At 36.1% G+C, this 16,817-nt stretch overlaps 1 protein-coding gene across 8 annotated transcripts in view; it reads right to left on the bottom strand.

Moving 5' to 3' along the window:
• The window catches only part of RTTN (rotatin), a 90,095-nt gene that overhangs the window by 39,160 nt on the left and 34,118 nt on the right, over positions 1-16,817 (bottom strand). For 7 of the 8 annotated variants that reach the window (XR_005826908.1, XM_040587074.1, XM_040587075.1 and 4 more), the window contains 9 exons: positions 16,330-16,518; positions 15,023-15,262; positions 11,834-11,978; positions 10,002-10,156; positions 8,594-8,813; positions 6,660-6,788; positions 4,180-4,287; positions 2,136-2,294; positions 700-771 (listed from right to left, as the gene is read on the bottom strand). Coding sequence is in view for 7 of the 8 variants with exons in the window: in XM_040587074.1 (XP_040443008.1) it covers positions 700-771; positions 2,136-2,294; positions 4,180-4,287; positions 6,660-6,788; positions 8,594-8,813; positions 10,002-10,156; positions 11,834-11,978; positions 15,023-15,262; positions 16,330-16,518 (1,417 nt within the window). In the remaining variant the exon portion in view is untranslated. The remainder of the gene's footprint in view (positions 1-699; positions 772-2,135; positions 2,295-4,179; positions 4,288-6,659; positions 6,789-8,593; positions 8,814-10,001; positions 10,157-11,833; positions 11,979-15,022; positions 15,263-16,329; positions 16,519-16,817) is intronic. The other variant, XM_040587076.1, reaches the window with a different exon arrangement.

Raw genomic sequence — 16,817 nt, 5'->3', positions numbered from 1 at the left:
GATATTGCGTAAAGGGAGACAGACTCTCCTCATTGGTGTCCAGTGACAGGACAAAAAGGCAATGAGCAAAAACTGAAATACAGGAAATTCTATTTAAACTGAAGAAATACTTTTTCCTTGTGAGGGTAAGTCAAACATTAGAGAAGAGGTTGTGGAGTCTCCATCCTTGGAGATACTCAAAACCCAACTGGACACAGCCCTGAGCAACCTGCCCTAATTCGCCCTGCTTTGAGCAAGGGGTTGTTTTCAAGAAGCATTTAAATTGACTTAAGCAACAAGCTGCTTTATCTTTCTTTGGAAAGAGTTGTTTCTCATCATTTATGCATTTCTTTATCACATTCTCAGAATTTCTTCTTCTTCATACCCCTCAAAACATGTTGCATTCCAAGTGTGGGTAAAATAAACAACCAACTTCTGTCCTAAAACATTAATGATCCTGTGCAATAAGTATGTTTCCTAGGAGCCCAAAGGTACTACATTCATGAAATGCAACATATACACAAACTAACTTTGGATCTTTTCTTGAGCTTGCTGGAAGTTTGAAAGAAGTTTGTCTATTCACATATCTTTCCAAAATATCACCCTAGACATGTAATTTTTAAGCTTATATTGTATAGGTATACTGACATAAGTTTTTATATCAAATAACATCTCTCTGTGACACTATGACCTTTCTCATCAAATGTAATAGTCACTCACTTGCCAAATACAATCTTTCACATCTTCTGTAGGAATTGGAATCACAAGGAGATTCTGTAGAATAAAAGCAGCCTGAAAGAAATGAAAGCATCAATATTGCCATCTAGCCATCACAGTTCAAAAAAACCACATCAGATTGAATAGCACAGTCTACCTATTATTTCATTACTTTAGTCCTATGTTGAAACAAGTAATTTTCATGTTGAAAAAAAAATTAGAAGGATATAACCTAAAACTCCTCAAACTTCACCTATGACAGATGTCATTAGGACAGGGCACAAGAGAAGGCTGGTAAGAAAAAAAGACAAGGAAGAGACAGAATAGAAATCGCATGGAAACACTACTTTTTTTTTTTTTTTATATATATATATATATATATATAACTAACACATCACTGTTCCAGTACAGTCAATCCTATTGAATAAGGATTACATTACAAGAAACACTGGAAAAAAATCCTGGAGCAGGAAAATCTAGATAAGCACTTATGATGCTTCACTCTATTGTTCTCAAGTATTTTTTTTTTATTATTATAAAATTATTGGGACAATGTGGGGCACATATTGGGGGACACAGACACATACGTTCCAAATATTTTCCTAAGTACATGGCATGTGTGTTTTTCTAATTTATATTACGCACATTTCACATACATGTGGGTGGACTGAAACTGCTTTTTTTATATTTTGCCAATCTTTTGACAATAATTTGACTCTTAAGAGACTACTAACATGATTTTTAAGTAAAAAAAAAACAATGAAGAGCACATTCTCAAAAGAACTTTGCACAAATAAATTCAAATTTCCAATTACTTTGGAAAAATCTAATCAGTTGAGAAGAAACTAACCCACTATTTGCCACACTTGCTCCTTTTTAGTCATTGAAAAACAAGAAAAACCTTACAACTAGTTGATACAAATATGTAATACTATATTTAAACTGTGTACATGTTTTATGCAACTTTCTACATGCTGCTCTACCAGAGTACAAGCTTTTAGTTTTCATAAATAAACCTTAGTGCCTAGACAAATTAGATTATTTCATAGCTGCAATGAAAAGATACTTACTACAGAACAGGTGACGACTTTGCACCAAAGTGTTCATAAATGGAACGAAACAGCCATTACAATTTGGGCTAATCTGTTATGCTTTAGCAACCTATTTCTCTGCCTGAGTAAGCCTTAGGAGCTTTTAATGTGTTCACTTCTATTGTTTGGATAATTTCTGCTTTTACACTAGTCATCTGTATTTTTGTTGCTTCTTGTGTAATTCTAAATAGGAAGCTGAATATTTATTTTTAGTTAGGCAGTTTTTAATTTACAAAGCAGTAGTTTTTGTGCAGCATCAGAGAATAGATACATAAATTAAAAAAAATTTCTCTTTAATGAAAAAAAACCCTGACAATCTAAGACTGTAGAAGGATACAAGAAACATACCTCCCTGCGTACCATGCTACATTCAAATTGATCCAGAAGGATGTTCATCACCGTTCCCCACAGCCCTCCTGAAATGTTCTGGCAACTTTCTGCTAAAGCAATACATCCTCTTTCAAGAGATGTAAGAGCTGATCCTATTCCAAGTGCTGTAAATCTCACCTAGTACATACAAACACAACACAAAGTGATATTTCTTACAGTACTTAGAAAGAATATTTTTTTCAATTATTAAGGTTCATCAACTGAATTTGGAGCTTAAGGGAATAATTTAAGAAGTAATCTCTTTTCCTATATTTCCCTGGCCCTACGCTCATAATCACAACTATGTGTATCTAAAAATGACAGAATCAATAAAACAGATTTTTGAATACTTAAAAATACTAAGATAGTCTTCAATATTTGTCACATTTTACCACTTAAACAGTTCCATTTAGCAAACACATACAATTTAACAGATTTGCATCAAATACATTTGCCCTAAATTTGTCATTCACATAAATGTTTCTGCTTTGCAGCTAAGTAACATCAATGTCAATGAAAACTGCCTAAGAATCATGATCATGAGTGACTAACAAAAGCACGGAAGACAGAAGATACAGGGAAGGATTTCTCAGAAGATGTTTATATAGAATCGTAGAATGGTTTGGGTTTGAAAGTACCTAAAAGATCATCTAGTTACAAACCCCCATGCCATGCATGAGCAGGGACACCTTCCATCAGACCAGGTTACTCAAAGCCCCATCCAACCTGGCCTTGAACACTTCCAGGGATGGGGCATCCATAACTTCTCTGGGCAACCTGTTCCCACGTCTCACCACCCTCACAATAAAGAATTTCTTCCCAATATCTAATCTAAATCTATCCTCTTTCTGTTTAAAGCCATTATCCCTCATCCCATCGTTACATGCCCTTGTATAAACTCCCTCTCCAGCTTTCTTGTAGGTCCCTTTTAGGTACTGTAAGGCTGCTATAAGGTCCTCTTGGAGTCTTCTCTCCTCCCAACCGAACAACCTCAACTCTTTCAGCCTGTCTTCATAGGAGAGATGCTCCAGCCTCTGATCATCTTCATGGCCCTCCTCTGGACTCACTCCAATAGGTCCATGTCCTTCTTATTTTGGGGGCTCCAGAGCTGAACACAATACTCCAAGTGGGGTGTCACCAAAGTAGAACAGAGGGGTAGAATCACCTCCCTCAACCCTCTCCTGGCCATGCTTCTTTTGATGCAGCCCAGGATACAGTTGGCTTTCTGAGCTGCAAGTGCACATTGCCAGGTCATGTTGAGCTTCTCAGCCACCAATATCCCCAAGCCTTTCTCCTCAGGGCTGCTCTCAATCCATTCTCTACCCCCAACCTGTATTTGTGCTTGGGATTGCCCTGACCCACGTACAGGACCTTGCACTGGGCCTTGTTGCTTCATGACGTTCGTACAGGCCCATCTCTCAAGCCTATCAAGGTCCCTCTGGATGGTATCCCTTCCCTCCAGCACATAAACTGTACTGGTCAGCGTGGTGTCGTCTGCAGACTTGCCGAGGGTGCACTCAATCCCAGTGTCGACACTGCCAACAAAGCTGGTAAACATTGCTAGTCCCCATACTGACTCCTGAGGAATACCACTCGTCACTGGTCTCCACTCAGACATCGAGCCACTGACTGGAACCTTTGAGTGCAACCATCCAGCCAATCCCTTGCCAAGTGGTCCATCCATCAAATACATGTCTCTCCAGTTTAGAGCAAGGATGTCATGAAGGACAGTGTCAAATGCTTTGCACAAGTCCACATAGATGACATCAGTCATTCTTCCCTCATCCACAAACACTGTAACCCCACCACAGAAGGCCATCAAGTTTGTCAGGCACGACTCGCCCTTAGTGAAGCCATATGGAAGGCAACTATCATTACTTTATTGTTACTGTTATTTAGGATATAGTCAGGAACACTTTAAATAATGCAGAACAGTAGTTTTAATATTAAGTTAATGAAACAAAAATTTTGCAAATACTTAAAGGTCAAAATAAGGTATCAATTTAACATTACATTAACTAACCTCAGGGTCTCTATCTACCCATAAAGGAACCAGCCACGCCAGACCTAGCTGAGAAAGAACTTGTTCTTCATTGTTATCACAAGGCAAAGACCAGAGAGAAATCCAGTCCTGATAGGAAAACAGAAAATAAATGAAGAAATTATTTTATAAATCTTTCAATGCCATGCTAATCTAGCAACAGCCTGAGCTACCAATTACATACTAAAACACTTAAAATGCACATAACAGTGATATTCCAGGAAAAAAGATGGTTTTATTCTGCCTCTGTAAACATGCATTTAACCTGTTGACTTCATCTAGTGAATAAAATTATATTTGTGGCATCTTCTTCATCGAATTAGAAATGCAGTGCTAAAGGGAGATTAAATATTTTACTTGAAATACTGGGATAATTTTTTCCATTCAAAATTTACTCCTTATGGGTTTGGGGGGGGGGGGGGGGGGCATTGCTTATTATTAACATGTGTCTTTCTCTCATATTTTATGCATGCCCAGAAAACTACCAAATAAGAACATGAAATTACTACTTTGATTGTAAATCATTCTTTTTCTTCATGTGCCTGCCACATGATTAAATAGTCTCGCAGACTACTACATGCTACTTAGCTGTAGATTCCATCAAATCATACGTGACTTTGCAAATTAATTTCTTTAGCTCAGGCTAAAAAAAAAACAAAAAAAAAAACAAAACACCAAACAAAACCATACCTGCAAACCACACCGGCAAAATGCTCCATTTAACCATGGCACTACACAAAGAATGCAAAGTTCATAATGAATCATGGCACCTGAAATTTTATGTATGTGTCTTCTGACCATCTCAGTCCTGTATACTTTTACATGGTAGATGACTGACATTTCATTTGGAGCAGCATAATTTGTGTGTATTTTCTCAACACACAGTATTAATTACAAAAAGCACAGTAATTTAGAGTCTGAATTTGCAAAGGGAAGGCATTCATATACAAAATGAAATAAAAAGCACTGGTCAGCAAAGCATAACCAGTGAAATGTCACCATAGCAAACAAACAAAACATTAAAGCAATTCCAGTACACCATAAGTATATGCTTTGTTTCCCATGTACTGCTACGAACATCTAAGTAACTAACCTCTGTCCATCAGTATGTGCTAAAAGATCTTATGTCTGACTTAACAAGGTGGTGCTTTTAATAGCAAAGAACCATAGTAGTCCCTAATACTGCTAATATGCAAACAACAAAAAATTTAACTAGTTTTAATTTCAAGTCATCAGATTGTGCATTTTAAATTAGTATTAATTTATTGGTATTTTAAATCACAGTTATACGGTGTACTCTTTTATAACACTGCTTGCACAGAGGAAGAAGATTAATTTTGTATTTCTCTTTCCATAAGATTTGACACTGAATCACATAATTGTAAAAGGATTTAAAATTTCTTTGAGAATATAAATTACTGCTACAGTCTAGACAGTAACACTGTTGTACACAGGTTATGATTTACAGACACAAAAGAATGCCACCTATCATTATGCCACTACACATATTATTTTATGAGACTGATATTAAAAAAAAAATAAATCAGTTCAAATCCACTCCTTCATCCATGCATTTCCAACCTAATTCTTTGGAGTCTGCAGTCTTCCTGCAGTGTGCTTAATACTTTGTCCTCCCACAATTTTAATAAACCTTGTCAGCACTTAATGTCTTGAAGAATTACTAAATAACTGAAGAAATGGACATCTGGAATTTGGAGAAGCAGGTATACTGCTATTTCTAGTTACATGTGTACTTGATCATATTGAAAAGTTTTCACTTGTGGCTATCACAGATATTAATAACAGTGGATTTTAATTCTCCAAAATGATTACACTAAACTGTTAAATTTGCTGTAACTGCTTCAGGATGAAGGCTACTTCTCCTAAACTCTCAAAAATTTAGCTCTCAAAATATGCACGTGGACACAAAACACAGATAGAAATTTTTCTAGTAAGTAATTATAGCTCCTTTTATGAGACAACCATTCTTTCATATATGATTTTATATGAATACATCTATACAGAGACATATATACACACATACATGTGTAAACATGTTAGAAAGCCTGTTATCTGTAGAAGGCTGAAGAAATAATGATGCTATAAATCCTTAAATTTATTCATCCTACATAAAAATTCTGATTTCTCATTTTTTATAAAAATAAAATTATACCTTATTCTGAAAGTCTTTCTAAGTCCACAGAATTACTTGCAGAATAGATTCAGTAAGACCAGAACTGAATCTTCAGCTTTCCTGTATACTATACTTTATCCTATTAATTTATCTAACATTATATACTAAATGAGACTACCAAATGTTTTTTTTATTTTTACTCTCTATTGCCATATAAGACATCTTCCCCCACCACATATGAAAATCTATCATTTAACTCCAACAGATAAAATATATTTGTGCATAACCCTCATAAATGACAACATAAGGACAACTGTATTGCACTCACCATATCCTTGGCTTGAGCCATCATTTCATGAGATAAGTGAAGCAAGCAAAGAACTGTGCTTTTTGTAACACCTTTTCCCATGAAGGACATAGCATTTCCTCCCCATTCAACATAAAATGATGAGATGACCTAGGAGCAAGGGTACAAGTTCATGGTAGCTTTACTGTAATAGGTAGAGTACTAACTGTCTTACACACTACTAAATTATAATTTAAACTCATGAAAAGATGTCGGATTTTTAGCTGAATTTTGTTATTTATTTATTTACGAGTCATTGGTCATGTGATGGTTTCCTATATGGTTAAACTTCCAAAGATCAGTGTTTTTTATTTGATTCTCCAAATGAAGAATGTATTCAAGCTTAGTAATGAGCACAATATTGAATACAAAACTGAAAATTTGGTTTTGATGGAAAGAGTCCATTAGTTGTACCCAGTTTTTTATACTATGTTTGGAATGAATAATATAGTTTCTTTTCAAAATTCTGTGTTCAAGAAAAAAGGTCATTTGTATCTTTTATTGAGATTTGAATTGGAATAAGTACATTAGCTTTCTATACCAAATTCTAATGAGCAGAAAAGGTCACTGGATCATAACATAAAATACTCTCTGACCAAATATCTAACCATACATGTTAAAATAAAAAGCATGCTGCTTTCAACGAAGCATGCCCAAAAATGCTTTTTAAAAAATTATAATCTTAAGACCTACACTTCTAGATGTATTCTTCTCCCCAAAACATGGCAATTTAAACTTCTCCATTTTTGCTGTTGTTCTTACTTTGAATCCCACTCTACAGGAATTCTTGCAAACCCACTTCCTCTCCTCCCCCCAAAAGAAAACTGTATTTGCTTTCATATTTAGGCCAAGTAAAACTGCATAATTCTTCTACACATAAGTCTTACGCATCACAAGTTGATTTCATTCCATAATATTTATTATGATTTTGCCCAGTAATAATCCTTCTTTTACATGACAATATCTGTAACCATGGTGCCATTTTTAGTCTAGACTTCAAACCTCAGAAGTCATCTAATCAAATAGCTCTAAAATATTTATTTCTACTCAAGAGATCTTGGCAAGTTAATACTTGCCCCTAAAACACTATATCTTTTTTCATCACAAACATGATTATCATTTGTATACAAACTTTCCAGACACTTATCTGGTTGCTATCCATATCATTCAGAATCTCAAATGAACTAAGATTACTTTAAATTTTTTTCAAGCCTTTACCAAAGCAACAAATAGATTTTAGTATTTGAAACAAAAAAACCCCACATCTAAATGTACCTACTCTACTGAATACCTGTAAAACAATCAGAAAGCCAGATATATCCTTTTCCTAGTTTTAAGAAAATGGGATTTTCAAAATATGCTATTTGTTAGTTGTCCATCACATCCATGGACTTAGCAAACAAATAAGCACACCAAAGAATGAAATTTTGGCTTCCTAACAACTGCAGCACTTGAATTACCTCTTTTTCCGCTTTCTGTGTTAATAACCTGCTTAACTTGAATTACCTCTTTTCTGCTTTCTGTGTTAATAACCTACTTAACTCCCCCAGACAACTTTTCACACATGGATTTTACCTGTGGGAGAATATCTTGGATTTTTCCTCTTAGCAATTTGTTATTTAAAAAAAAAAAAAAATATCTATTTTTCATCTTACTTAAACTACAGTCACTTTATATTACTTCTTAAACAAGAGATGAAGGCACATACAATACAACAAATCTTCACAGGTACAGAAACATATCACTTAATCTAGTCTCTATATTTTTGCCACTTACCTGAAAAAAAAATCATCTTTCCCACACCTATTCCTAGTGATGTTATTCTCCAAAAGTACATTGTAAAAATTTCAGTGTCATTAGTTAAGTTCTTTACAAGCATTCAAACCAAAAGCTAAGTAATAACATACGTTACTTACCTCAAGAAGACCTGTTAAATATTTCTTACAAATTGTGATGGGTTCAACTGCAGCAGAATAGGTGCTCCAGTCTGGAAGTGCAGTAACATGAACCATTCCTCGTAATGTTCTCTCCAGTGAAGGAAGTCCATAAAAATGTGGTGCATCTGTTAGCCTTAAGCATTGCAGTAGCTTCAGAGCCAGTTCAGTTCTGAAAAAGCCAGCAAGTTCCAAGCCCTCTCTGAAATAATTGTGAAAACCAAAAAAGATCAACTATCAACACGAAGTTATTATAATGAATCATTTTCCAAGAGGCCAATGCCTCATTCTTCTTACTATTAAGTCTGTAAGTCTCAGCATCTCATTTAGTTACCATTGCCCTATGCACAGAATAACATGGAATTAATTTGACATTTCTAGTTTCACCCAGGTCCTAAAAACATATTATTGTATCTGATTATAACAGGGCTGCTTAACTAAAAAGGTACAAATGAGATGTATCTCTAATTATTAAGGTGCACGTTAAATAAAGAGCAAGAGATTGAGGACAATGGGTAACATACTGAGAAGAGTTACAAAGCTTTGTAGTTACACTTATATTTGTTCTGGTTCAAGAGACAAGTGTAAAAATATTTCCTGCAAAATACTATCAACCTAGAATTCATGTAGATTGAAAATACAGCAGTGTGAGATATAACTAGCAGGGATTTCTATAATCCTTCCTTTTCCAGCTGTCAAAATATTTCGAAAATGAATAACCTAGTGGGAAGAATGAAGGTGGTAACATTTTGAAAGTATCTTTACAAACAGTTACATTGTGGCGCTTAAATAAACAAACACTATTTTAAGCTGCTACTTTAGTATCTCTTAGAATACAGTTGGACAGAGAGATTTAGTGTGGAAAGATACTGTATTAGAAACTCTGAGAAAAAAAATAATAGAAATTAATTTCTGTATTTGCTTCATTGACAGAAAAAAGTTGGAACTTGATGCTGGAAGGAACTACCCTAAACAATGTGCACTGACATACTGTATTGGGCCAAAAAGATGCTCAATGAAAATAAACATTTGTTGATATTTCAAATATTTCAATGTTTTACTTTGCTATAAATAAAAGCCACAAAATCAATGAAGTTATCATTTGCTCATGAAAAATTCCAGCAGAGGAAAAGATATGGTCTGTCTTCTCCCTGCAACCAGTTTAATTATCCATTTGCTGAAAAAGCAACCACTAGTAAATACTCTTCCAAGTTTCCTAGTTAATTTACCGGTTTTGTTGTTGTCGCTTCAAGAAGAGTATATTCCATTTTTACAGTTTAAAATGAGTGAGTCATGATGTAATTGCATTCAAATTCTAGCCAAGATACAGTAGCAGGAGGTATTACGATCCCTGGTAAGAATTACATGGGCAGATCCATTTACACTGTACCTGTCAGTCACTGACATGGAACAACATAACAATGTGTTAAAAAGACGAATGAGTTCTTTATCCAGTTGCTGCCTGACAGCAGTCTGTATTTCATCAATTTCATTCCGCACTTGGGATTCTGGTCGTACCAGGAGGCTCAAAAGGGATTTTGGCTTCTAAAAGAAAATAATAAAAATACAGTCACATAATGCATTGTTTAAATCCTATTTTAATACCCACATTAAAGCCATTTTTCTGCTAAGAGCTTGCAGAAAACACACATCGTGTATCACAAATTCCATTATCATTTTACTAAGTAGTATTTCTGTAAAAAGCACAGTGAAAAATTCCTACAATTACTAATTACTTTAATCTTGAATCTACTAAACACCATAAAAGAATCTACTGTTAAGGCCTTTAAAATTTCCTGGCATTAAGCCATGACATGGTGTATTTTGAAGCATGAAAGAGGTCAGTTATACACAGCAATAACCTGCAATAAAAAAAAATAGATCACAAAAACCAGAAAACACATAGTGGAAATATTAGTTCAAGTTGTATTTTGTATGTCTGTTTCCTGAAATACTTAAAATCATTTCATGTACGGGTTTTATATTAATATATTGAATGGGCTATACTTACAAAATTTTATAGGATTCTCAGTTAGCCACATAAATTGAAGTACCTGAATACTGTAAGTAATTGAAATGAAGACTATTAGCATTTTCTTGTAAATGTATATTTAGATTGTATTTTAAGATGAGAAAATGCAAGTGTACGAAGACTGTACCTAACATGATATCTTTTGTAGGACGATGAATGATCTTGCATGTGGGCAGTATGCCTTTGCTTTGTGAAGAACAGTACTTTGCAAACTTCAGTGCAGCCATCACTTTTTCCTTGGCATTTAACTATTGCTTTTTATACAGCAAGATTAAATTATTATATTTTGACAAATACAATAAAAGTTGTTTTACATTGCTTTATGATGTTCAATTCCTATTTGTTTTTATACTTTCCAATTTTACATCTCTTAAATGAACAGTATTGGATAAAATGGATCTCTTTAAAGGAAAAGCACAGGAATCTAGAAAAACTGAAAAGGAAAAAAATTACATTCGATATTATACATGCATTTAAGCTACAGCAACTGAACTGTATGCTCATATAATAACTTCCTCATGCTTATGAAAATATTTTACAACCATTTAAAAAACAAACTTAAGCAACAGACACACTGAAGCAAAAACTTCAGTCCTAACTTTCAATTCTTGTTCTCAATGCAAGACAGATAATGTTCATTTATATCCCTTTGCCCAACAAACCTGTATGGAACCTCATCCTTTAAGTTAGAGATAATACATATGTAGTTATTTAGCTAAGCATACGTTATACAGCTGTGTAGGTACACACACACATATGTATATATAGCCACACAATTAACCATATAAGTATATATAATTATATGTACATATAGAGCTCTGCATAGCTAACTATAGTTACATGGCTCTATGCAAACTTACTACTACAGTTGACTACACCAGACCAAGACACACACAGGGAGATGTTGTTTGCTTCTGGCAAATAGAGTATTTGAGTTTAGAAAAACAATTCATATACCAAGTAAAGGAGAGAAGGAAATTTACTCTTGTTCCAATTTAACTACACCAAACACTAAAACTGTAGCACTGGCCACAAAGCAGCAAACATTAATACTACAAGATCTGCTATTTCTTGCTTTTGAAAACAGAAGTCATTTTCCTTGAGGAACTCACCAGAAACAAACCAACCAACCAGTTCACAGTTATATCATTTCTTACAGTCTACAACTAATTTCTTAGGTATATTCTTACATTCTTTAGCAATGATTGCAAGAGCCACTTTAGACTCTCTGACTCCAAACTTGAACTCTGCTCTCTAAGCAATCTGTTTAAAAATCTTAAGACGTCTACTAAAAGCTTCTCATCCTCCACAGAAGCTGGAAGCACTTGCAGAAACCTGCAATGCAAACAAAAATACTCGCTTTCATACCTGTTGCACATTAAGAGACTTTAAAATCTCAGCCTAATAGGACTGAAGCCACCTGTAAATGTGGAATTATAGAGGGTAAATATGTATATAATATATATCTACATATAGCAAATATGGACTTATGCTAATTATATTATACATATATATTTAAATACTTTTACATGCAATACTGACTAAATTATTATACTTACCTAGTATCACAAATTTATTGTGTATTATAATATAAAATTGTTACATCTATTGAAAAGTGTATTTACATGCAGTAAACATGGAACTGCCTACAGTAAAAGGTAGAAAAGTCTGAAAAGGGTCACAAGCAGGAAAGAAAAAGGCAATGGCTATTAAATACTAGTAATTAATAATAATAGAAAAACCTACCTATGCATTTTAAATAATCCTTATATAAAAATTCTTAATTTTTTGCTGGGTCTGTGGGTCTGTTTATGTAAATTACAGAATCACATAATCATTGAGGTTGGAAGGGACCTCTGGAGGTCAGCTAGTCCAACCACCCTGCTCAAGCAGAATCAACTGCAGTGAGTTGCTCAGGACCATGGTCAGGTGGCTTTTTAATACCTCCAACAATGAAGACACCACCACCTCTTGGGGCAACCTATGCTAGTACTCAGTCACATTCATGGGAAAAAAAGTGTTTCTTATGTTCAGAAGGAACCTCCTGTGTTTCAGTGTGTGCCTGTTGCCTCTGGTCCTGTCACTGAGCACCACTGCAAAGTGCCTGGCTCCATCTTCTTCATATGTTCCCTTCAGGTACTTGTACACATTGACAAGATCCCCATCCTGACCCTTCTCTTCTCCAGACCTACCAGTTCCAGCTCTCTCAGTCTTTTCTTATAGGAAAGATGCTCTAGTCTTTCATCATCTTTGTGGTGCCTCATTGGATTCTCCCCAGTATGTCCATGTCTCTCTTGGACTGGGGAGTCCAGAACTGGACCCAGCACTCCAGATGTGGCCTCACCAGTACTGAGTGGAGGGAAAGGATCACCTGCTTCAACCTGCTGGTAACACTCCTCCTAATGCAGTCCAGGACACTGCTAGCCTTCTTTGCTGCAAAGACACATTGCTGGCTCACGTTCAGCTTGGTGTCCACCAGCCTCCCCAGTTCCTTTTCCAGAAACCTGCTTTCCAGCTTGGTGAACCCTAGCATATAGTGGCACATGGCATTTTTCCTCCCCAGGTGCAGGACTTTGTACCTCCCCTTGTTGAACTTCATGAGGTTTCTGTCAGCCCACTTATTCAGCCTTTTGAGGTCCCTCTGGGTGTCAGCACGACCCTGGCATATCAGCCACTCCTCCCAGTTTCTAACATACACAAAACCACTGAGGGTGCATTCCACCCCAACATCCCAATCATTAATAAAGATGCTGAACAGGATCGGACCCAATATTGATCCCTGGGGCATACTGCTAGTTACTGCCTTCCAGCTGGACTTCATACCACTGATGGCCATCCTCTGGGCCTGGCTGTGCAGCCAGTTTACTATCTCACATTCCACTCTTCTAGCCCATACCTTGTCAACTTCTCTACAAGAATCTTACAGGGAACAGCGTCAGAAAGCCTTCCTGAAGTCAAAATACACAATATCCACTGCTCTACCCTCATCTACCAACCAGTCACTTCACTGTAGAAGGGTATTGGCAAGCTGGTCAAGCACAACTTCCCCTTGGTGAATCCATACAGACTACTCCTGATGATCTTCTGGTCATTCATGTGCATGGAAAGGATTTCCAGAATTGGTTGCTCTGTCATCTTCTCAGGGATCGAGGTGAGGTTGGCTGGCCTGTAGTTCCCTGGGTCCTCCTTCCTGCTCTTCTTGAAGATAGGATCAATAGTTGCTTTCCTACCATTCTCAGGCACCTCTCCCAATCACCTTGATTGACCAAAGTGGACATAAAATTACATCAGTTGGGATACACTCATGGGTGCATCCTATCAGTGCCCATGGATTTATGTATGTCCAATTTACTTACATATTCACTAAGCTGATCCTCTTCCACCAACAGTATGCCTGTCTTGCTCCAGGCTTTCCCCCAAGTCTCTGGGACCTGGGATTCCTGAAGTCAGTCTTGCTAGTAAAGACTGAGGTGAAGACGACATTCAGGACCTCAGCCTTTTTAATGTCCTGTGTCACTGTAGTCCCTGCCCCATTCAGCAGCAAGCTCACATTTTCCCGAGCTTTCCTTTTGTCATCTGTGTACTTATAAGATGTCCTTCTTACTGCTTTTGATGTCCCTCACCAGACTGAATTCCAGGTGGGTTTTCAGCTTTCTTAACTGTGCCTCTGCATGGTCGGGTATTGTTTCTATATTACTCCCAAGTTACCTGTCCCTACCTAACCCCCTGCAGGCTTCCTTCTTGTGTTGCCAGGAGCTACTTGCTCATTTATGCAGGCCTCCTGGCATTTTTGCCTGACTTCCTGCTCAATGGCACGGACCCCTCTTGAGCTCAGAGGTGGCAGTCATTGAATATTAACCAGCTTTCTTGGACCTCTCTTCCTTCCAGGGCATGATCCCATTGGACACTAACAATGAGATCTTTGAAGAGACCAAACCTTGCTCTCCTGAAATCCAGCGCTGTGATCTTACTTTCTGCCCTTCTCCCTCCTCTCAGGATCCTAAATTCTATCATTTCATGGTCGCTACAGCCAAAACTGCCTTAGCCCTTGCTCATTTGTGAGCATGAGATCCATCAGAGCACCCCTCCTTGTTGGCTCCTCTGTCATCCGGATCAGGAAGTTGTCACCGATACTCTCCAGGAACCTCCTAGATTGCTTATGCCTTGCTGTGTTGTCCCTCCAGCAGATACAGGGGAACAACATATATATATATCTATCTACACACACACATATACATAGACACATATACACATATACATATATATATAAATCACGGATGCATGGACAATCAATTCCATAAATTTCAAATACAAAAACTAGGAATTTTACAATTTAAGCACCATAATCCTTACTGGATTTCTGTAATCAATATGCTTACCTGTTTATTGCTTTTTGCCAAACAAAGCTTTTCAAAGTGGTTCCACAAGATCCAGAACTGCCTTTTAATGCAAGCCTGTCATTCAGAACATAAAAACTAAGCCTAGTGAGAGCAGCCTTAACATCTCTGTGTGATACTGCCTGAATAATTGAATTCAGACAATCCTGCAGTCCATAGTTGGCGTGAGTTATTTTGAGTATAAGAATGTCTTCTGAGGATAGTTTTAGTGAATCGAAAAATCTGAAAAGGTGTAAGAGAAAAATCATTAACAGCCACTATCTTTATAAATTATTTCAGTCAGTGTTGACTCCTTTACTTCACAGTTCAAATGAGAAGACAAAACACAAATTGCCTTACAAATTTATTTTTGTTAACCAACCCTTTCTCCTCTCCCACCCTCCACCCCTCCAAGAAAACAAAATCCAACAACAATAACACACACCAGGGCATTTAAATCCTGAGCTGTTTGAGTTCTTTGGAAAAATGGCACCTCTAAAAAAGTTACTTGAAAGGTGCTATTCACATTGTTTGCAATGAACTTTTTCTCCATGCTATTGTAAATGTTGGTCATTTGGACTATACTATTTTCCTATTTTCTTTTTAAGAGAGTGCTTTGGTTTTGCTTGAGGGAACTTCAAAATGATTTATCAAATCAATAACTGCAGTTTCCAATGGCTCAGAACCATGCTATTTACTAATAAAACTTGCAGGTCCCTTAAAGGACAAAAGCAAAAACTAAAAAATTTCCAAGATGGACGGAGATAGAGATATAAGCATTTCAGTCCTATTAAATCAAGAATCTCCTAAGACATTTTCTGTATACAAAATAGACTCAACAAGAGAAACTATATTTAACCAAAAACTAACCAAAGGATGTAAAGGGAATTTTCTTCATTATCTACCATAATTCCTAGTATTAACTTTAAAAAGAATATCTGAAATTTAAATCCCCAAAGAGAAAACTTCATGCAATTATAAAAGGGAAAAAAGGCAGCTCCCTAAAAACCCCACAACTACAAAGAAAAACAGCCACAAAAGCTATTTAAAAATGTTTGAAATAAGTCTGACCATCAATAAAAGTTGGATCAAGCTCTAGACTTCAGGTATAAATGCTATTTAGTAAAACATTGGCTGCTACAACATATCTACAGCCTCTTTGGACACGATCCTTTACATCTGAAAGGATGGTATTCTTAAACCAGTCAAAACTTGAACTGCTGTTTGAAGTTGAAAACCTATTTAAACTTGATGGAACACTAATTTAATTGAAACATATTGGGTTTTAAAATCAAGATAAAACAGCTCACGTTTCTGCTTCCTTCTCATAATTTGTAAGTTGCAATAGGTTTTCAATCCCATGGTACCACGACAGATTCCAAGCCATCTTAAGCATATCTGACACAGGTTTCATGGTCAAGCACTCAGAAGACAATGGCAGCACAACAGTATTAGGGCTAACCACATGATGAGCAGTGATCCTGACTGGGATATGATACCTTAAAAACAAAAAAAATAATTTAAAAAGTAGTTGGTGGTTTGGTTGTTGTTTTCTGTTGGTTTTTTTTTTTTTAATTAAATGCTGTATTCAAGCAAGCTTTCAAATCTGAAAATAAAGTTTTTGAAACTTTTTCAGAGATCAAAGACTTGGAGAAAAAACTCCACATTTAAATCCAGTTGTCTGCATTTTTAACATCAAAGGTTTCCCCTTCATGGTCCCATCTCCATACTTTAGAAAGGACAAGAAATGGAAAGCAGCAAAGTTAACTGTAAAAAAAAAAAAAAAAACCAAAAAAAA

The sequence above is a fragment of the Falco naumanni genome, chromosome 3, assembly GCF_017639655.2.
Source record: "Falco naumanni isolate bFalNau1 chromosome 3, bFalNau1.pat, whole genome shotgun sequence".
NCBI classification, from domain to species: domain Eukaryota; kingdom Metazoa; phylum Chordata; class Aves; order Falconiformes; family Falconidae; genus Falco; species Falco naumanni.
Note: the sequence above shows the minus strand (reverse complement) of the source record. Positions and strands in the feature narration are given on the sequence as shown.